The 21,803-nt window shown below is 50.4% G+C and overlaps 1 protein-coding gene across 1 annotated transcript; it reads right to left on the bottom strand.

Annotated features, from left to right (window-relative positions):
- Positions 1-2,958: 2,958 nt before the first annotated feature.
- Positions 2,959-18,208, bottom strand: LOC311201590 (bombesin receptor-activated protein C6orf89 homolog; the record flags this gene model as incomplete). The annotated part of the gene is made up of 7 exons (XM_084276003.1): positions 2,959-3,328; positions 3,730-3,853; positions 4,274-4,400; positions 5,615-5,736; positions 6,066-6,220; positions 16,556-16,721; positions 18,020-18,208. The coding sequence occupies 7 exons, from the start codon at positions 18,206-18,208 to the stop codon at positions 3,243-3,245; spliced, it is 969 nt and encodes a 322-aa protein (XP_084132129.1). The 3' UTR covers positions 2,959-3,242.
- Positions 18,209-21,803: the final 3,595 nt, after the last annotated feature.

Raw genomic sequence — 21,803 nt, 5'->3', positions numbered from 1 at the left:
CGGCCCATCTTAGGCTGAGGAGTTGAGAAACGACCCCTCCTCATCTCTGCCCACGGGGCTCTGGGGCAGCACCCACTCCTGGTGAGATTCCAGAGCAGCCTCCAGCCATGGGGTGGGAAGGATCCATCGCCCAGCCCACAGGCCAAGAGCTCTGAAGCAGGTTTAAAAGCCAGGACGGGGACACACACATCACCAAGGCACCATGGGGAGTGGGGATTGTCCAAACCAGCACACACACTGGGAGACACACAAGGGCCACGGTGAAACCAGGGGTGAGGGAGATCCCAATGGGATACACCTTCCCCTCCACCACTCAGCCCATCACAGCTGTCACCACGATGCCTCAGTAGCTGAGGAAATAGCCACATTCCCCCCAGTAGATCACTGGGAGCCACCGGGCTCTCAAGGGAAGTCCCAGCCAGGAGATGACCAGGGCTTACCTTGCACCCACCTCCTGGGTTTGCCACTTTGGCCTCACCTCTGTGTTTTCTCTCCCAGCTCCCTGCCCCTGTCGTGCTGCAGAAGGCGTCAGCACTACTCCTCTGGCAGCTGAAGACAGGAGCTGCTCTAGAAGCTGCACTACAGACCAGGGCTCCGCACTCAACAGCGGCTGGGGCCAAAACTGGCTCTTTATCAGCAGGAAAATCGCCCTCCTTTTAGTTTAGCAGCTAATTCCTTACAGCTTTTGGAAGAGGAAGAGAAAATATACTGGAAGTTTAAAAACAAATGATGTAAACTCCAGAGGGAGCAAGGCTGGGACATATGCAATGTATCGCCTAGACACAGCGCTGGAAACTTATGCAGAGACCATAAAGTGCACTTGGAAAGCTGATCTGCCAACAGCCCAGGTTCACCATCTTCTGTCCAACCAGCTGCAGCTCTTTGAGCAGGGGAGAAGCAACACACCAGAGGGCTTTAGCTAAACCAAACACAAACCTGCCCCAGAGCCCCCCCGTGTCCCCCCACAATCCAAAGAGCTACTGCAGAGAGATCCATTTGCTCTGCTGCTTCCCAAAGGAGCCAGGTGGGTTCTCAAGCACAACACACAGAACAGGGGCATTTCACAGCCTCTCCAGAATTGTCTCTGCAGGGATTTTTACAAGTTACATTCAAGGACACTTAGAAGGAAGGAGCAGCATCCCCAAACCACCCACGGCCCCAGCAGTACCGGGCCCAGCAGGTTCCCTCCCTGTGAGTCCCCAACCAACTGCTCCACAGCAACGGGTCAGGTACAAAACCAGCAAGAGGTGGAGTAACCGTTGTCAGCCTTTGGATTTGACTTGAGAAGCTGCCAAGGTGTAAATAGCAACAGTCACTAACGAGGCCCCTAATTCTGCCATCACCAAACTCCCGAATTTCCATGAACTAAGACCCAGGCTTCAGGAGGAGGGAGAGGGGAGGTGTGTGTGTGTCTTGGCGTGTACAAGGTTGTGTGTGGTGTCACAAGTGTAAAACACACCCCAAGCACCAACAATACTAACAGGAGTCTTGCTAATCCTAGTCCCTTTACTATTTCACTACAAATTAAGTTAATCCTTTTACATCCTGACCAAGTCAGGCTCTCCCCCTTCCCTTCTATTAGACCCGGTGCACATCAGTCCAGCGTGCAGCCTGGGATGGGTGCTGGGGTTGTTCTTTACTTGCTTACAGGAGATAAACAAGGGTTGTGCATAGAACTGTTTGTAGTGTCAAGGCCTCAGACTAAATTCTTTGGAGTAGGAACTGTCCCCTCTGCCTTATCCTTGTACAGGAGCCAGCCGTGGTCATCCCACTTGGCAGCTTTATCAGAGCCTAATCAGATCAGTAGGATGTTTGCTCCCATTCTCCTGGCCTCACTCAAAACCAAAGGCTGGACAGAGGGGTTTCCAATCCATCAGCTTACACGTACCTAAAATATTTACAGAGGAAAAGGGTCTCGCTCCTGAGAAGAGAGTGAAGTTGCTTTCAAACAAAACCCCTCCCAATTCCATATTAACAAGTGTGAGAGTATGTCCTGAACCACAGCCCTGGCCTATGAGTTCAGCCTCACACATCTGTAAGTGATCTCCAACAGCAGGATCAGACCCCAAGGATCAGACTTGGAAGGGACCGCAGCATCCGCAGGCTGCAAACAGCGAATCCGAGCCTCTCTCAGGGCATGGGATAAAGCAGTGCTCAAGCAGCAGGAAGCATGAGAAGGCAGCTTGGAAAGGAGTCAGGAAAAAGCAGCCTTCATTCTGCAGAGAGTCCCCAGTCTGGGAAGAGTCAATGTGAAAATAAAATGAAAGGCAGGGATGGGGAAGCTTCGGGGTGCTCACACAGGTAACCCCGGGCCGGGAGCGCAGGCAGCACCTCTGGAAGTGAGGAGCATTTGGAAATGGTCCTGCAGCCAGAGCTACGTGGCCAGAAGATGATGGTTGTGCAGAGCTGCTCTGCACCCAGCCCCACCTCCAGCCAGAACCACAGCACCCTCAGCACCATCACCCCAAAACCAGCATCGGTGGAAAAGAGGTGGAGGAAACAACCCCGAAAGCAGAGTTACTGACTGACCGACTCCCAGCCTGCTGACAGACTGCAGGACAGTGACCACGAGACACAAAGAAGAGGCCTGAACAGATTCTTTTGGTACAAGCAGGACGATGCAGCAGGGGCCAGGGCCTCTGCCCCGGGCTGCAAAGACTCACCCCAGCCCTGGAGCCTGGAGCTGAGGCTGGCTCTGCGAGTCGCACTACTGAGGCACACAGCTATCTTTGTGATGGGAAGATGGGGTGGAGCTGGGACACATCACCAATTCATTCCCTTTATAGAGCTGGCCTGACAAGACAGGCTCAAAGCCTCCTCCTCAGGAGGAATGTACACAGAAATGTCACACACCCCCTCCACTCCCAAACTCCCCCACCCCAGGAAGTTTCAGAAGTGTCATATTCCTTAAAGGACACAACGTGAATCTCATCCTGAGAAATCCCTCTGTTGCTCCTGGAAAACAAAAATCCCAACCCTTTTTGCTGCAAACCCAGGGCTTACCTGAGGGGACAGGGAAGGTCATAAATAGTTTGAGCTTCTCCCAAAATACATCTGAGGAAAGGCAAAGAATCACCTCAAGGGTCAGGAAAAGAGTCATTTTTAAACACTGTAAACATGCAGGGTGGCAAAGCTGCCCGCCCCAGTCGCCCCAGCTCTATCAAGACGTTGCCTTGGCTTCAAAGCTGAAAGTGAAAGTCATCTTGTCCTGGAAGCAGCTTGGTTTTCCCACCCCAGGGTCCTTAGCTAGCAGCTCCATCACAAACAACGGCCGGCTCCGTCCCTTTGGCCATGAAGCTCATCGTCCAGTAATCGGCGCTGGCGTAACCTGGGGGAGACACAAGGAAGAGGCCACGTGAGGGGAGGGAGTCCCTGCTTAACAACTGCTCACGTTCCCTGGGAAGTGGTGGGGCTGTACAGAAGCTCTTTGGGAAGCCACAGCCCTCAGTGACACGCTGGGTCTGTAGCACCTGGCAGAGCGTGGTGTCTGGTGTAGCCCGTACTGCTGGGGTTTAACACTGAGCAGCTCACCCTGTCGTGCTGCTCATGGTCCAGGCCACAGGCTCCCAGTCCAGACTGATCCCTCCACTGTACTGCCAGAAGCACACACCAGTTTGGAGGTGGCACCGACACACACCACCTTCTCAAGTGTCAGAACAGACTTGGTTGGAAGCAGTCTCCTGACCCCAAGGGATGTCCCAAACCCTGCGCTACAGCACTGGTACTCACCCACATCTCCAGCTTCCAGCTCCACCTTGAACATCTCACAGTGTCCTCTGCACTTGTCCAGAGGTGCAACAGTCAGGGTGAGCTGTCCACTTCCAACAGCAAACAGGCTGTGCAAACTGTAGCTCTAGGAGGAGAGGACAATACCTCAGAAGCCATGCCAGCTTTCCTTGGGTCTGATCAAACCAGAGGCAAGTCACTGCCCGGCCGCAAGGTGAGACACCACAAGTCACCCAGCCCTGATCATAGCTGAGGCCAGCTGCATGCAAGGGTCCTTCTCCCTCTTCTGTCTAAGGCAACACAAGCCCCCCACACTCTCAAAGCCCTCAAGGAAACAGGGGAGGACAGCAGGCTGGAAGTGTGAAGTGTCACTACCTTCACTGACACATCTCCATGGCAGGGATCTCAGAACTGACTGACTGCCAGGAGCAGCTCCTGAAACCCACCTCTCAGGATTGTAAAGCTTCCTGCCCATCTCCAAAAGCCTTGGAGCTTCTCAAGGACAACCCAAAGACAGGGAGGGAGTATTTGGGGATTAATTTCTCACCTTATTCCCCAAACCTGGATGGCGGATGAGGAAGCAGCTCTCCAGGGACACGGTCGTGGGGAAGGACAGCAGAGAGGAAGGGGGAAAGAATTCCTGCAGAATCCGAGTTTTATTCACAGATTTGTTCCTAAACAAAACAACCCACGTTAAAGAAGTGCCACACCAGGATAATGCTTGTGTTTATAAAGCCACTTCCAAGTCAACAATTCTTCATGAACATTCACATTTGATTACAGCCTGCTGGCAGAGCAGCCCCTGGGAGCGAGATTCGACCTCTCAGCTTCTAAACCTGGGCTACTTCCTATCTTCCTCTTACTACCTGCAGCAAGGACAGGGAATAGAGAGATTATCAACAATGCCTAAACTTAAAATTTCCCTCTCTTCTTCCCTTAAAATGATCCAAGTTGTTGATTGGATCCATTAATTATAAAAGATGGTGAGAGGCAGCATTGTGGGTATCCACAGGGCATGGCTGCTCTCCAGGCCAGGGAACGCAGCTGGAAAAGGTGAGATTGATGTTTTTATCAATCATTTATCACTAGTTATTTTTATCAATTATTTTATCTAGTTGCTTGATAAGTACCATGATCAGCCATCTACCAGTGCTGCAGCTGGGAAGTACAGCAAGAAGACCCCACCTGAGTGCTGGCCAAAGCACAGACTCCACCCTGCCCTACTGCACATCTGCCTGGATGCTGCTCCTTTGCTCACACACAAGTGCTGGGGAGCTCACTCCACACCAGGTGGCACCTTCCCACCTTACTTCTCCCTCTTCTCCACGTGAAGAGACACAGCTACCACACCGGGCAGCTCAGCACCCTTAAAGAGAGCCCTGAATTGTTCAAACCTCTTGTAGTTGTGCTAAAGGCTTTGGCACAGTGAGCAGAGGCAGACCAGACAGACTGCAGGATGCTGCAGCTTTCTGTTACCTCAGCATTTTGCAAAGGTCAGGACACCTCTTCCCCATCAGCACTAACGAGGGAGGGTTCCCAATTAGTGGAGGTGATTGCAGATGTAAACCAGTTGTCTCAGGCGATCAGACCACTGCCCAGATGATTAATGTGTGGCCTGAAGAACAGGACTGAGGAGGCACTGGGGTATTTTTGTCTTGGAAGGGGAGTGATACCTGAAGTTCCAGCCACAGCGCTCCATTTTTAGTGTGGAAGTCTTCTCCTTGGATCAAATCAGTACCAGCAGGCAGAGAGAAGACTCTAACCCACTCCTGTTCCCCTTCCTCCAGTTGAAGTGCACCTACCTGCTGGTAGCTCACCCAGGTACAAGGCCCAGGCAGCCCTGCAGAAAGGACGTGCAGATCTATCCCACGCTCTGTCCTTGACTCACCAGGGAAAGAAGAACGGGCAGCTCCACAACTCAGCTGAGTTTTCTTCTATTATAACCTCTGCCAGCTCTGGATCCTGGGATTGAAAATGCTTCAGCTCTTCATAGGAGAGATGCTGCCCTGTCTTAAACAACACAAACCAAAAGATAAGGGTGATGCACCTGGGGTTCTTCCCCTCCCCTTTCCATCCCAGCACAGAACATCCAACAAACCACAGCCATCTGATGCATAACTTTTCAACCACAGCACTCATTAGGCAGAGGAACAACTTGCTAAGGATGCAGTGAGCTCCTCACCCCAACATCTTTAAACTGGGACTAAATATCTTCTTAGATAAATGTTCTACCTCAATCAGCAGTTTGAGGTCATGGTTGAAAATTGGATAAAGGGTCTTTGGCTGGTGCTATTCAAGGGTTTTCACTCCTCATCCAGCCTTACAAAGCCAGGCATTACCTTGATTAGAAAAGGCTGGGACCTGGGGAGCTTCTCTGGTAGTTCTCTGAAGTCTGTCACTATCTGAAGGCTTTTCACAGCAGAACAGACTGTGCAGTTTGTGGGAAGCGTGGAAGTGTTCTGTCTGCAACCTGCTGCCCACCAGTCCTGGCATTCTTGGGAGGAAACAAGAGAAACATGTTTAATGAGGCCAAAAATGAAATGGAAAGGAGACAGACTCGATGATAAACTCATTATCCCTAACAAGAAACACTTAGGTTCCTGACAGCTTCTGATGGAAGAGAAGAACCAGCTTCCCCAGGGTGGGGAAGGCGCCACAGAACGTTTCCAGCACGAGCTGAAGGTGATGGAGAAATGGCTCAGGGTTGTGAGAAATGGGAGAGCTTTGTGCAGCTCCACCCCTCTGCACACACATGGCACAGAGGCTAAGCTACCCCCTCATTATCAGCAGGACAGCAACCACTACACCCACAAGCCTGACAGATCCTGGGGTGTCACTGAGGAGACACCCAGGAGACAAGAAACCCCAAGAGATCCAAGTTGAAGAGTAACTGTAACGTGGCTGGCACCATGGACCCTGATAAGACATGGCTGAAATCACTGCCCCCCCTTTACCTCTGTGTTAAGTAAGACTCTGTGCCCAGTCTCTGATGTGGAACAGACAGGGGGAAGGTGGGATTTCACCAAGAGGTGCTCCTGCTGTTTTCATTCCAGCCACTCGCTGACTTAAAAGATGATATGGGGAGAAGAGTCTCAGCATGAGGAACCCCTGGACTACAGCTATATCCATTGTACATCTCAGAAATCATTGTTACACCACAATCCTCTGAACTGCCCTACAGTGTATGGTCCCATCTTCCAAAATGCAGCCTACATCCTGCCTCCTTCCTCCAGCTTCACAGTCCTCCCAGCACAAAGCTGGACATAAACATTAACAGAAGAGACCTGTTGCAGCACTGGGTGAGCAGAAGAGCCCATAATGCTGCACACAAGATGTGTTTCTGTGCTAAAGAGCTGCAGGATCAGCTGCCACACTGCTCAATTTTGTGGCAGTGTCCCAGTTTGGCACCTGGGTCCAAGGGGGATGGTGTGGGACTCAGGCAGTGGCAGCAAACCCACCCCAATGCCTAATCTGTCACAGGGTGGGTTAGGAAAAACCCAAAGCTCAGGACACACCTCATGTGACACATCCAGAGCTCTGTCCTCACGACAGGCCCACCCGCCCCCTCTGCTGCCAGCACATGTCGAAGCAGCTCAGTCTCCCACTCGGGGTGGGAAAGGGGAGAAGGGAAGAGACACTGAAACCTGCCTGAAAAATCAAGTTGGGAAAGAAGGACGAACAGCAGATTCTCAGAAGGAAAATAACCCGACCCCAGATGGGGGTTTCCAGCCAGGCTCGTGCTCCTGCACATGGCTCAGCACTGATGACCAGGACTTGACAGGAAACCTCTTGTTTTATTCCTCCCTCTGACAGCTGTGACAGACCATGAGGAATGCTACAGAGGATTCAGGTTCACTGGGACATAACAACAAGGAGCAGATTAGGATTCATTTTGCTTCCCCCCACACACACTTCCTCTGTAAATATCTCCAGGCAAGTCCCAAATGCTGCATTTCCCACCCTACTGCTGGGATAGGACCTGAAAGGGACCAGGATATAATTCCTAGCCTTTCTGGAAGCCATTTCTCCACTGCTTTCAGGGAAAGGGGTAAAAAGGCAAAACAAAAGTTATCAAATCCTCCTTGCAAGAAGTGCCACTCTCATGAGAAACTGCCCCAATGTACTTTCCCTCCCTGCTCACAAGAGAAAAAAAGAGAATCTTTGTTCCACTGCCTGTAGAAAGCTTCGATTTTACAACAAAAAACACCCCCCTCAACTCACAAAACCCAGCTGGTCAGTGACAGGAAACAAAAGGCTGAAAGATCTCACCAGAGGAAAGGGCAGTCGCCATGAACAGGACAAGAAAACATCTCTTATGGTCTCTCATCATACAGGGAGGAGCAAGACTGTCATTTCTTTCTGGGCAAAACTCAGAAGCCTCATCCCTGAGCCATTAAGCACAGTTGTCCCCAAATTTTCTTCTCTGGGCTCAGGGCAGCACCCCACCTAATGGGATGCTAATCAGCTTGACAGTACAGAGCTTGATTCCTCTTTTGAGCCAGGCTGGGACATTTGCATTCTCAATTGCTCGATTCAGGAGGTGATTTCTTCTCCCCATGAATGACCCGAGCTGAGCAGGGTCTGAGATGCATTTCAAATGCTGCAAGTGGGGTTGTGGGATTTCTTTTTTTTGGGGGTGGGGGGAAGAGTAATTAATCTTTTAAATTTATTGTTGAGGGTGTTAGTCTGCACAGCAGCATGTGTGTGACTGGCATGACAAGTACAGGCAGGGAGAAGGAGGGAGGGAGAAGAACAGAGCAGAGGGCTGGGGACCGGAGCCGGAGTTGTACTGAGGATGCTGCTTCTCTCCTTTCTCATTACCCTCCCTGCATTCCTTTCACATTATCACCCTGCCCAGACACCCCAGGGACTGGTTTGGTGTAAGTGCAGCACACTGTCTGTGCTCACACACTGTCTGCTGACTGACCAGAGACACTCACTCCCCATCCCAGCACAACCCTCACGTGCAGCGGTCACACAGGGCTGTACCCACTGGTGCTCAAGCGCTGGGTGTGTGTGATTATCCCTGGGGAGCCCCAGCACAGGGAAGCAGCTGTAGCACTGACACCTACACCCTGCTTGAGGAGCAGCCTTTCTGCCAAGCAGCACCTCAGCTCCCCATCCCTCCTGCCCACCTAACACCTGCCTGGTTGTCCTTTATTAGCACCCCAAAACCAGCACTGTCTTCTCCCCACGTCAGGATAACTCCTAGCAGAGCCAACACTGGGGACTTCCAGCTGCTAACACAGCACAGCCCAAGAGATAACAGCTTTCCTTCAAACCCATCTGTGATTAATGCTGGAAGGAGGTTATGACTCTACTTTCCACTATGCAGAGAAATAATTTTCCCCTTAAATCAATGTGAAGTGAGCACCCCGCCCTTCTTGGCTGTTTCCACAGAGGATCTCCCAAGTTTTTTGGCTGTCCCCAGAACTAGAGAGGGGTGTGTGCAAACAACCCCAGAGATGCTGGGTGTGGACAATCAGATTGGAAGTTAAGAGGTTACTAGAGAAGACCTGGCCCTGTTCCTACCCGTTGTAGCGGAGCAGTAAAACGTAGGGCAACTGGCCCACAGAGACCCCAGAGCAGGACCCCAGCAACAGCCCTGGTCTCCTTTGGGACCCTATGGAGGGTGAAATACCACAGCAGGGAAGCCCTGCAGCAGGGGAACCTTTTGCTCCAGCAAGATGCTCACTGAGCCAAGGGCTGCTCTGGATCCTAATGATGAGTAAAAGCTCCTGCACGTAGAACTGCAGGTGCTGAGGCAGCTTGCTGGCTCCCCACCAAGCTGCTTTGCTCCCCACCAAGCTGCTTTGCTCCCCACCAAGCTGCTTTGCTCCCCAGTGCTCAGGACTGTAAGGCTGAAGAAGTATCCAACAGGCAAATGGCAGCTAGGTCTGCCAGGGAAGTCTGGCCCAGGGAAGGGAGACTCCCCCAGGACTTCAGTCTCCCCAGATCTTCTGTCCTTACAGGTTGTTGTTACCATCACTCCCAACAAGTAGAAGAAAGCTCCCCAGAGGGGTGTCTAACACACTACACAGCTCCACAATCCGCAAAGGTTGGTTGCAAATCCCCAGTTCCTCTTTCCAAGGCTGGAGTTATCCCCCAGTCCCACCACATACCTCACTAGGGACAAGCAACCAGTGCTGGGAGTAGTCAAGCAACCTCAGCAAGCCCAGGATGAGCTCAGGGTGCTCAGGACAGACTGGCCTGTGCATTGAATATTCACAAGAGATTTCTCTGCCCTTTCTTCTAGATCCATTGCTCAAGCCTGAGTGTTCCACTAACATCCACAACACTTGTGGATTGTCCCTCACAGGATCCTACATACCACCATGAACTACAAGAACAGTTGTAACTGGGGATGGGTGAGCAGGTGCTCACCTCAGGGCTCTCAAAAAGTGTGAGCAACTCTACACTGGCCAGTTCAAAGGTGTGTTCAGGATGGGGCTGCACTCACTTGGACCCCTTATGGCATGGCACTGACAGCCACAACCTTGTTCCTACATCCAACAATGCTGATCTCTGCTTCTGCAACATCCCCCCACAACTGCCTGTTTCTGAATGTTGGGGAATTTTTCAAGGTGGAACTGAACAGACCCTTCAGAGGAAGGGATTAAGAGCTCAGCCCACCCTCTGCTGCCTGTGACCATCTTTCCCCTTGGCCAGAGACCCTGTAGAGATGTGCCTGTGGGATACCCACCTCCTCCATTAATTTTCATAGCAAAAGCCCAACTACCAGCTGATTCTTCTGGCTCACACAGGAGAGAGCTTTTTAAGAGATATTAGATCCCACCTGTAAGATCCCCAGTGTGGAAGAGCCCCCAAGATCCTCAGTGCCCTGACATCCAATTACTCTCAGCACACAAGAGCTGCAGCTCTCTGGAAGTCTCCAGCTTCCAGATGCTGGATTTTACAGAGCTGTTTTCCATTATTTTAAGGACAGGGATTTGCAAGGTCTAGCCCTTAACCTTCAAGTGAAGTTGTGGCTCATAACCTACTGTTATTGCTCTGACAGCCAAAGAATATACAGGCCAGGTCATTCTTGCTCCTAAGACACCACTGGCCTCTTGCACACTGGGACCACCACAGGACTTGCAGATCTTACACTCCTCAAGTAAACAGCTCGTTGCTTGTCATGCTGTGTTGCTGCAGTGGGATACACTATATGCTTATCACCACACCCCCTTTCCCAGGCTTTACAGAAAGGTAAAACAGCATTTTAAAAACTCAAAGCAGTTTGGAGATCAATTCATGGTCATACTCTAGGACACCAGTAAGTCTCATCATTCTTATGTTTCAGATACAGAAATTAAGAGCTCTGGAATTACTGTGAGGCACAGGTCAGAGGAGACACTGAGTGCTGGGACCAAAAGTGATGTTTCTCAAGCTCCACCTTGCTGAAATTTGATCACTTAAACTAATCTGATCACTTAAAATGTCAGGCCAAAGTCAGGCTCAACTGATGAGCTCTTGAGGAACTCTGGAATCATAAGGAGTGTTTATTAATTGCAGTGTGGAAGTCCTGATTAAGGAATGCACCACAGTGGGGTTTTAAATCTATGTGAGGGTCCTTGTCCAGCACAAGATCCTCACCTCTTTCTCACACTGAACTTTTCTGTAGCTCTGAGTATGCTGAATAGATTTATTCCAAGAGAAGCACCACCTCCCAGTTTGGTTCATGGCATTTTTAGGAACAGCTAAGCAGCAAAAACAGCAGCTCCAAATGAACCATCAAGAAACTCTTATTTTTGTTCTGGGTAAAAAGTCAACAGCTTGAAGAGCTGCCCCTTCATTTCACTGCTGGGGAACGGCTGCTCAGACAACTGAAGGGTGATTAGCCAAGCTCTAGCAAAGCACAAAAGTGGTTGTGATCCAAGGAGACATTGTGAAATCAAGCCTAGCCCAAGAGGAACTCACAGTCCACTGGGGCAAAGGAGTATTATTTCGAGGAGAAATCTGCACCTACCAATCTAGGGAACTGAAGGCAGTGACCAAGCTGTCAGGAAAAGCCTCCAAAGTCCACTCCAGCCTGCACCTCTGGTTCCACACCCTAAAAGGCAGCCTGTGCTGCTCCAGTAGTATCTGCATGAGCAGTCTGGCTTGGAGGAACAGCATGCTTTTGAAATAAAACCCTCCCAGTTGCTGCCCAACAGTGGCTTGAGTCTGTAAAAGGTTCAAGGTGTCTGTGTCACTGGTGCCAGGCTGCTGAATGCTCCTGCAACAGGCCACATCTGGCACAATCACTCTCCTTCCAGGGAACCAAACCCAAAGTGGGAATTCACTTGCTCTGCAAATGAGGAAACAAGAAATTCTGGAGGCATCAAAACACAGAGGCAAAAGGGAGAATTTTTCATGTTCCAGATTATCACAGTCAGCTGAGAGTTTGTTTGTTGTCAGCAAATCCAAATAAACAGTCCACTGGCTGAACAGAGGCCAAAGTAAAGCAGTATAGGAAACCAGCTTGGCACCACCCTGCACTGCAGAGTCAGCCTTTCCCCTCCACTTTGAATGAGCCAACACGTGTGTCGCTGGTCACTCTCAGGTTATGTTATAAAAGGGGAGTTTACACACCCCAAACAAAGATCAGAGCAAGCAGTGGCTGTGTGGGGATGGAAGGGAGCTGTGACCCACATCACGCACACATCCACCTCAAAACCCTCCAGCCCACAGCCAGGGTGTGTGAGAATATACACACAGACAGGAGAAAACCAGCTGGACTGTGCTGAGGGGGAGAAAGATCCTTTGTGAGCAAGAGCAGCCCGTGCTGAAGGCAGCAAGAAGTTAGAAATCAGACCTTGCTTTACCTCCCAAGCAGCCTTGTTGCACAACCCTTTCATTCAGAGCAGGACCATCTTCCTGGGGCTCCCTGAGCCCAGCAGGTCAGAGGGGGACAGGCTGGCTGGGAACCTTCTGCCTCACCCACACTGGGCTCAGGAAGCAGGATGTCCTCCCTTCGTGTAACAACAGCGCGCTCGGTGCTCCCTTTCTGCACAGAGCTGTGGCACAGACAAACACTCTTCAGGGCTACAGTAAGAGGAGGCAGCTCCTCCAGCACAGCTCCTTTCTCCAGAAGAGCATTTAACACAAGGACTCTTCCTCTAGCTGGGGGTAACTCATACAGGATCCCTTCTCCAACACCGAGCTGCACGTGGCCTTCCCTCTGATTTTAAGGGTGCTGAGCAGCTACTGATCCAGTTGATTTTGAACTGTGTAGGGTACATGTGGTCAGGACTGAGTCTCATTATTAGAAGCAAAGTTGGATTCTCCTTGAATTAATTACAAACCCCTGTTATCAGCACAAGGTGCAGATTGTCACATCATTGGACAAGAGTCTGTTCTCCACTGACTGACCTGCTCTGTTGAGCTTTCCAGCTGCAAGGACTGAGCTTCCCATGGGCAGGCACTCAAGTTAGGGTAAGAGGAGCTTAATGCTTTGCTCATCACATCACTGCTCTGTCTGCTGGCTGACATCAAGATTTCTGTTTAGGTCCTAACACAGCTCTAAGGACGTCACACAGTTGTGAAGGGAAGAACCACTGAAAAACAGGTGGAGTGACTATAAAGTGATCACCATTGTGGCTTTAAAACTTCTGAGAAAAAGAAATAAAAATACATAAACCCCTTTTTTTCATTTGGCTCAGTTACTACAGGCTTTGAGAGCTCATTGTATCACTTCCCAGTGCTTGCAGGGGAGAGGGAAGTACTTGTACCCCTACCTTGCCCCAAAGAACTGAAACACTGAGGGAATGACTTGTCCATCCCAGCCTATGTCAGAGAAAAGGATCCAGGTTACACAGGCCCTACTTCCTCCCTGGAACAATGTTACAAAGCCTTGAGTTAACCCACACACCCACATAAAATCCACTGTGGTGTCCTTACAGCAGGTAGACCCCAGAGGTCTGCAAACCCATCACCTCCCCCAGCCTGGAGCGGGCAGCATGACCCCACACTGGGGCCTTCACGAGCTCCCTGTAAACATGAGCTCAGGAAGAGCAAATGCAAACCACATTTCTGCAGAGCTTTTCCCCAACTGAAGGGACCTTGGTTCCCAGCCCTGGGAAAACAGCTAAAAAAGAGGCACTCGTGCCAAACCCAAGGGTCTAAGAGTCAGCTTGGAAGAAACAAAGGGTGGGAAGATTAGTTTTGATATGGGAATTGGTCTGGGGGAGAAAGGAGGCAAGCAACAGAGCAGAGGCAGGCAGAAAGGAAATTTACTTTGGACCTAATCCGATAAACTTCATGCAAGAGAGAGAGCCCTGTGGACATTGCTCCTCACCTCAGCCACGCAAAGGTCCACCCTCAGGCACCAACAGACAGGCAGCCCTTGTCATCCGCAGCAGGGCTCACGTGGTGGAAGGGGTGAGGATGGAGCTGAGAGTGAAGGCAGGTCACCCTGCAGTGGAGGGAGAGGGGAGCAGATCCCTGCACCCCTGCTCCTCCCAAAGCCTCGCTGCTACTACAACCTGAGGCTGTGACTCTGGGGGAATATTGGGCATCTGAGCTGCCCTTGTCCTGCAACACAAACCTGGCTGCTCAGCCCACATCTACCAGGGGACTGTGCTCTGACCTGCAATCCCGGACACAGGAAAGCTGCCCCAAGCCCACAACTCCTCTAGGAGGGACAGCACGGACACAGAACACAGCCCCACACAGCCCCACTGCCTGCCCAGGGGGCTGCAGGCCTGGAAGGATGGGGCTGGACCACCCACGCAAGCCGGGTGGCCGGGGGAAGTCTGCCAGCGCTGCCGGTGGGCCAGGGCAGCCTCCAAACTGCTAACAGGTGGCTTCCAACAAGAGCAGCCTGAGCTGGATTTGAACTGGTGCCCGAGCATGGAAAGCTCCAAGTTTCATCCTCAGCCCCCTCAAAATGTTCGTCTATCAGGATCAAGGCAAAGAGAGAAAGAGGAGCCTGCACGTCAAGCCCTCCGTCAGTGGCTCTCTCTGCTGCTCAGGCTCCTTGCAGTGTGCTGCACAGAGTCTGAGACCTGCTTCTCAGACCTCCTGGCCTTGCACTGACATCAATGAACAGGGCAGCAAGATGTAACTTTACCCTTTCCCTTCAGCAAACCACACGACCAACATTAAGGGTAAAACATTACATAAAACATTACATCATGCACAAGGCAGGGCTGAAGGAGCTTGGGAGACCACTCGGCCCCACACCATGAAGCTCCCTCTTCCCAGTCCCTGCTGTGTGGCTTTACCACAGTCTGCTCAGCAGCAAGCTGTCAAGTTGAGACCAGCATCGCTGGGACAGCCCTGATAGCCACAGCTGCTGTGCCTCCCTGGGCTCTCCCCATCCAAAGCAGCCCTTGGAACCTCTCAACTTTCTGAACAAGATTTCACTGAACAAATACGAGTGTTGAAGCTGCTGTTGTTTCCTTCTCCATATGGAATCACAGAATCATAGAATCACAGGCTGGTCTGGGGTGGAAGGGACCCCAAGGGTCACAGAGCTCCAACCCCCTGCCACAGGCAGGGCCAACAACCTCCAGGCCTGGAGCTACACAAGGTTGCCCAGGGCCCCAGCCAACCTGGCCTTGAACACCCCCAGGGATGGGGCACCCACCCCTCTCTGGGCAGCCTGTTCCAGCCCCTCACCACTCTCTCTGTACAGAACTTCCCCCTAATATCTAATTTAAACCTCCCCTCCTTTAGCTTTAATCCATTAAACAGAAGGGTGTTTGCTTGTGGAGGAGCCATCAGAGCCATCTCCTCAGCCTTTGTTTTTGAGATCCAAGTGTTTAAGGAAGGAGACAAACAATGGGGGATCCCCCGTCCCACCCATTCCAGCCCCAGTCAACAGAAACCCCCGGTGTCAGCGGAAGAGAGGGAGACACCCAGAGAAGGGGCTGGCATTTCAGGGAGCCCTTTTTAGCTCCGGCAGGAAGGTCAGAGCCAGGCCAGACAACTCCAGCACAATGAGCTGCCGGAGCTAAATATAAACCCCTCGAGGGCACGGAGAGAGCAGTTTGTTTTTACAGTGAGCCGAGGGATGATCAACACTGTGCCACATCCCTGCTCAAAATAATTCCCAGCTGTAGCACTACTGCCAGGCTTTGTGGTTTATCAGAGAGGCAGAGCCCCTGCCTACACCTGTTTGCCAGTTTAACTCAGTGGAAACAATTAACTGGGAAGGAGAAATCCTCAGACTTTTCCATTTCTATTATGCCAGGCTATGAAAATCTATGGCACTCCCCTCCAGTGCTGGGACCACCTCATTAGGGAGCCACTTATCTGGCTTCCTCACACCACACATTACCCTTAATGTCACATTAACTGCTACAAACACGGGTGTTCTCCAGCCCACAGTCCTTGCCCAACACACCACTTGGCAAAACCCACTTTTCCTTAAACCCAGGTCACATGTTGAGGTTTCTACACTCTGCTCACAGATACCAAGATCTGGTTGACAAACTGCTTTTTGCCTCTTACTTGGAAAAAATAAGAAGAGGTGACATTTACCCAGCATAGTTATCTCCATATGACTCCCAGAACTGCAGAGATTTTGAGAGGAAAGGGAACTCTTGTGGAAGGAAAAACCCGAGGTGTTAAAAGCAAGGAAAAGAGAATGAGCAAGAAGAAAACGATAAGGTTAGAGATAAAATATGCTTCAGCCCCAACGAATGGAAGGGAAAGTGCCTTAGCTTGAATTCTGGATGCTATTTTTAAGTACAGTGGTAGGGAAAGAAGCAACAGTGGTGCCACGCCAGCAACACTTCTGTTATTGGGTGCCCAGGGAGACACTCAAATCATTTGCATGGCTGGTATTTAACTTGCTATTTCTTGCTGGGCTTATGTTACAGCAGAGAAACGAATCCCTTACTCTCAAGCATGTACTTCTTGGCAATAGGCAGAGAGAGCAGCCGGATGTGACTGATGAGGGAGCCCCAGGCATGGGCCTTGGAGAGCGGAGCGTCAGGCGGCAGCGGGCTGTAGGGCTGGATCACGAAGTACACAGTCAGCAAGACCAACCCCAGCGTGAGCAGGCCCTGTGAGGGGAACAGGCAGGTAATTAGTTGTACTGCAGTGAACTGATGCGTCTTCAGGACAGGACACACCTTCAGAACAGGACACACCTTCTGGCTGGTATCAAGGGTTGTGGCTGCACACTCTAAGATGAGCACTGAAATCTTTGCTGTGGCTCCTTGTTCAACTGCAATGCTATTTACACACAGAGCTGTCACTCAGCTTTATTGTTAGGGTTGGCTATGGATGAAATTAAGCAGCCTTCAGACCCCAGCTACACCAACTCCATTCCTGTATTTCAGCCCTGCAAATAATCCAGCTCCAGAGCAAGGAGGATTACACAGAATCACAGATCCTGTGAGGATTATCTGCAGGCAGTTCCGATTGCCCTCACCTAGTCAAATAAAAACTTGCACTTCTGCCATGCCTCTTGCCCAAGGTTTTCAAGGCTTTTCACAAACACCCCTCAAGCCTGGAAACACTGTGGCAGAATTGGCACCAGCTCCTCCCTCTCTCTCCATCCTGGGATCCCAAACAAGCCTTACAGAGATGACATGACGCATTTCTTCCCCTGGCCAAAGTCAAACTGAGTCAACAGCAAAAACAAGAACAGGAGCTGGAAGTTCAGAATTCCTGGTTTCCCCATTCTCCTGCCATGTTTTAAAGCTTTTTATAGGACATGAGGAAGAGAGCTTGAATTTTTTTCTAAATAGAAGCCATCAGGATTACTCTGTAATGATGATGCTGACATATGACTGAGTATTATGCCAGTGGGAAGCTTTTCATCCTTGTGGTGAACATCTCGAGCCTCCCTAACTGCATCCTTCCATCCACTTTGTGAAACTTAGTTAAGGGCCTTAAAACATTTTTACAGCATCAAGCAGCACACCAACAGGCTCATTTCACAGATTAGGAGAATAAAGACAGGTAGAAGCTTGTGACAGGGTCAGAAACAGAACCTGGATCCCCTCATTATTCAACCCTGAACTTTAAGGATCTCATTCCTTATACAAGGGGATGCTGACACTGGGAATCACTGCCTGAAGAATCAGTTCACTTCTATTCTTTAATAGTTTATGTAAAGGAAGTTATGGATATGTTAACAACTTGCAACACACATGAGAAATTCTAAATCTTGGTCAGCTGTCTTCTGTTTTCAAACCAGCTCATGGGACCAAGGAAGCAAGCTACACCTCACAGCTCTTTAATAAAGAGCTCCCAAAAAAATCATCAAGAAATTGCCATGGGAAATAAAAGGCTCAGGTGTAAAAGGAGAACTCCAACCCTCAAATGGTCTGTGCATGCACAGAAGACACCTTACCTTGTAGAGAATCACTAAGACAGGGTAGCGGGGAGGTCCCCTCTGGGGTTCGTTTCTCTCCAAGAGCTGCTTGATGAACTTCTCGATGGCTTTTTCCGACATGCCACACTGATGGCCAGTCTGCCTCACCAGATCAATCGTCTCTGAGAGCTTGTCATAGATGCTGAGCTCATTGGCTGAAAGCTCCATGGCCTCTGATGAGAAATCCCTGCAGAGAGAGGCAGGATGTTAACAGAAAACACACTCCATACAGCTCAACACCAGCATGTGCAGAGAGATCACAGGAGCATCGCGATGTCTAGGGGAGGAGGAAGGCTCCTCTGGAGCAAACCTCTCTGCAGCCAAAGGCAAAACAGCTGCAGCCCTAATAGTCTCAGCTGACTGGGTATCTCCCAGGGACTGAAAGGAGCCGTGAAATCTCCTGACAAGTGAAGAACCAGGCGAGATTTGCAGCTTATGGAGATGAACAAAGCTTCCCAGAAATCAATGAAACTCCATTTATTCATCTAGTCCAGGTGAATCCATCCCATAACGCGACTGCTCACTGAGCACAAGAGCCAGCAACACAAAGCTGATCATCACACACACTAGCCAAGCTAAGCTCTCCTGCACTATAATTTTAGTTGCTTATTTTAACATAAGATTTGTTTTCATTAAATCCCCTGTCAGCAGGAAGAACAGGACAAAGAAACAAGCTGTATGTGTGGGGCAAAGTTCAACAGTTTACAACTTGTTTAAGTTTTCGCAACCTAATGTCCAGGCCAACTGATTATTGAGTAACAGTAACGTGATAGCAGCATGCTCTGCAGGCAGCAAAAGCTCCTGGGTTCCTCTGAAAGTTTGCCTGCAGATCATTCACACAGAGAAACACCACAGAACCAAATACCCCAGCAAGGATGGCACCGTGAGTGCCAGACAGAGACAAAAATGGCACCTGACAGCAAATTATTTCCTGGCGTGAAATTTCTGTGGGGAAGTTTGTAAGAAACACACCCAGAGAATCAGAGAATCCCAGCCTGGTCTGGGTTGGGAGGGACCCCAAGGGTCACACAGCTCCAACCCCCCTGCCACAGGCAGGGACACCAACCTCCAGGCCTGGAGCTACACAAGGTTGCCCAGGGCCCCATCCAACCTGGCCTTGGACACCCCCCAGGGATGGGGCACCCACCCCCTCTCTGGGCAGCCCCTTCCAGCCCCTCACCACTCTCTCTGGAAAGAGCTTCCCCCTAGTATCCCATCTCACCCTTCCCTCCTCCAGCTTCACTCCATCCCCCTTGTCCTGCCCTGTCTACCCTTTTAACAAGTTGATTCCCCTCCTGTTTCTCTGCTCCCTCCTTTACCTATAAGTGATAAACATGAGGAGAAATGTGTTCCTCTGTCCCTCCCCTGCCTGACACAAAGAGTAGCAGATGGGCTGAAGAAAAGATGCAGTGATATAGCTGGACAAGCCTATAGCTGCCAATGTGAGCGTTAGAGAGACACTGAGCCTTGCAGAAACACCACTGGGGCAAGGACAGCATCTCTAAGGTCTTGCTTTGCTTCTTGTTTCTCAGCTGGGAAAGCTAACCTGGATCAAACTGGGACAACTGGAAACCTTTCTGGAGAGACACGGTTTAGGGGTTCATCGCCCTGAAAGCACAGGCTGAGGACCTGCACATACAAACCTTGTGAAACACAACCAGTACACCCAGTTCACAAGGGAAATCCAGGTCCTGAACCCCTTTCACTCCAAGCACTGACACCAGGAACCAGCTGCTTCACCCAGTTCACCACCTTGCTGTTGTGGCAAAGTCTGTTGCTGTACAAGTATTTACACAGGTCTCCTCTGCAGGCTCAGCCTGCATTTCAAAAGCACAGATCTCTCTTTCTCACTTGAGAACAAGCTGGCAAGTACCATGCCACTGGTTCTGGCTGCTCCCACAGGACAAATCAGCCATAAACATCTGTATATAGGTGTGTATATATCAAGGAATAAGATTCTTTAGGTAACCAGACTTGAAATTTAATTTGCTTTCAAAGAACTGGCAGACAGCTCCTGAACTATGGGCTTCTACAAGAGGTCAGAACTCAAAAACCTGCACTTTTAATATTATTTCTTTTTGCAATGCCAGGGTGTAGATTCAGGAAAAAAAAAACAACCCAATTTTCAGCAGAACTCCCAGCTTCAGCAATTGCTCCTCTACCCCCAGGACTGACTCCTCATTCTGCTCTTGCACATTTGTTTATGTGGTCACATGGTGAATCAGATCAGGAAAATCATCTGGCTGAAAAATAACCCCTATTTGTTTGGTCAGCAGCTGCCTAAGCATCCAACTGGAGCAGCTAATGTCAGATGTTATATTAACATCAGTGTCAAATATCTTGCCACAGCCTTAGACACACCACAAGAGCCAAATGCCAAATTAAAACCTAACCCCCAGCACGCAATGAGAACACGCTGCACTAGACTGCCAGGTTAATTAGCTCCTGGCCCTGTCCTACAACCATTCCCTGCGTGCCATACAAATATTTGTCCCAGATCTTACCACCCCAGCAGCCCCACGGGCTGGCAAAGCTGCCCCACAGCAGGTTGGATCGATAATATCTCATTACAGACTGTAAGCCCTCCAAGGCAGGGACATTTTCTTGCCTGTGAAGCACCTGGCTCTATAAAAACAGTACACTGCTTTACTAACTCTTTCATTTATGTAACACCCTGATTCATATAACAAGCAAGAGCCAGCACATCTGCAGGATATTAAATGCCTTTCCCCGCCTCCCCCCAGCTTTCATGTTTACTCCAGTTGCCCTGATGCTGTGACTGGTGTGCTAAATGGTCTGAAAGGTTATCTAGCTTCCTCTGGCTCCTGCGTGCCAAAACTTTCCCCCGTGAAGCTCTCCTGTGCTGAATCCCAGCAGATTCTGCAAGCTTCCCCGCTCACAGGATCTACCTGGAACCACTTTAAAACCTAACCCCTACAGAAACGCTCTCAAACACAGCGGTTTCACCCTTCCCAAGCAGCAGAAGCATCTTACTAGGATAAAATACTCCCACTTCCATGGTTACATCCAACTCTGAGTAACCCCCTTTACAAGTCAGCGACACTAAACCCCAACGCAGCTCCTTGACAAACTCAAGAGGAACTAACCCGTGTCCTCAGCTAGGAAATAAAAGCCTTACGCTCCCACATTGTTTTGAGAACAGATAAAGCCTTAAAAACCCAAATAACAATCCCTTATTTGCCTTCCTATCACGACAATGCAACCAACAAAGTCACAACAACAGGCTTGCTGTACCCACACACCCTGACCCAGGCTCATCCCTCGCACACAGCAGCCCCTCACACACAGGCCTTTTAAAGCCATATGTTATCCCCAATTTCTTTTTAACTCCACCACCTCAGGAGGAATAAAGGGCTCTCTCTGCAGACACGAACAGTGATGCTTCTTGGCCTGAAAGGCTCCTACCCAGTGCCCCATCCTGCCCCAAACCCGATGCACGGCAGGTGCCTGGAGCCAGGCTGCAGAGAGAGACATGTCGAGAGACCAACAGCGCTGGTGGAGGAGTATGCAGAAGGGAAAAGCTCGCCCGGTGAACCCGAAAATACATAAGAACACCCTCTCGTCTGTCCTGACAGCCTTTACTTGCCTCCCTCGGCCCTGCTTGAGGGGCTGTGGGGGTGGGGGTCAGGTCCCAGCCCTGGGCTAAACCCCCCCCCGGGGAGTGACACCCCCAGCCACGCCATCGCCCCCGTTTCTCTCTGAGCCAGGGAAGCTCCCGCCGAGATTTTATTATTATTATTAT

Source organism: Gallinula chloropus, assembly GCF_964237585.1.
Source record: "Gallinula chloropus genome assembly, chromosome: 27".
NCBI classification, from domain to species: domain Eukaryota; kingdom Metazoa; phylum Chordata; class Aves; order Gruiformes; family Rallidae; genus Gallinula; species Gallinula chloropus.
This window is presented reverse-complemented; position numbering and strand designations above follow the sequence as displayed.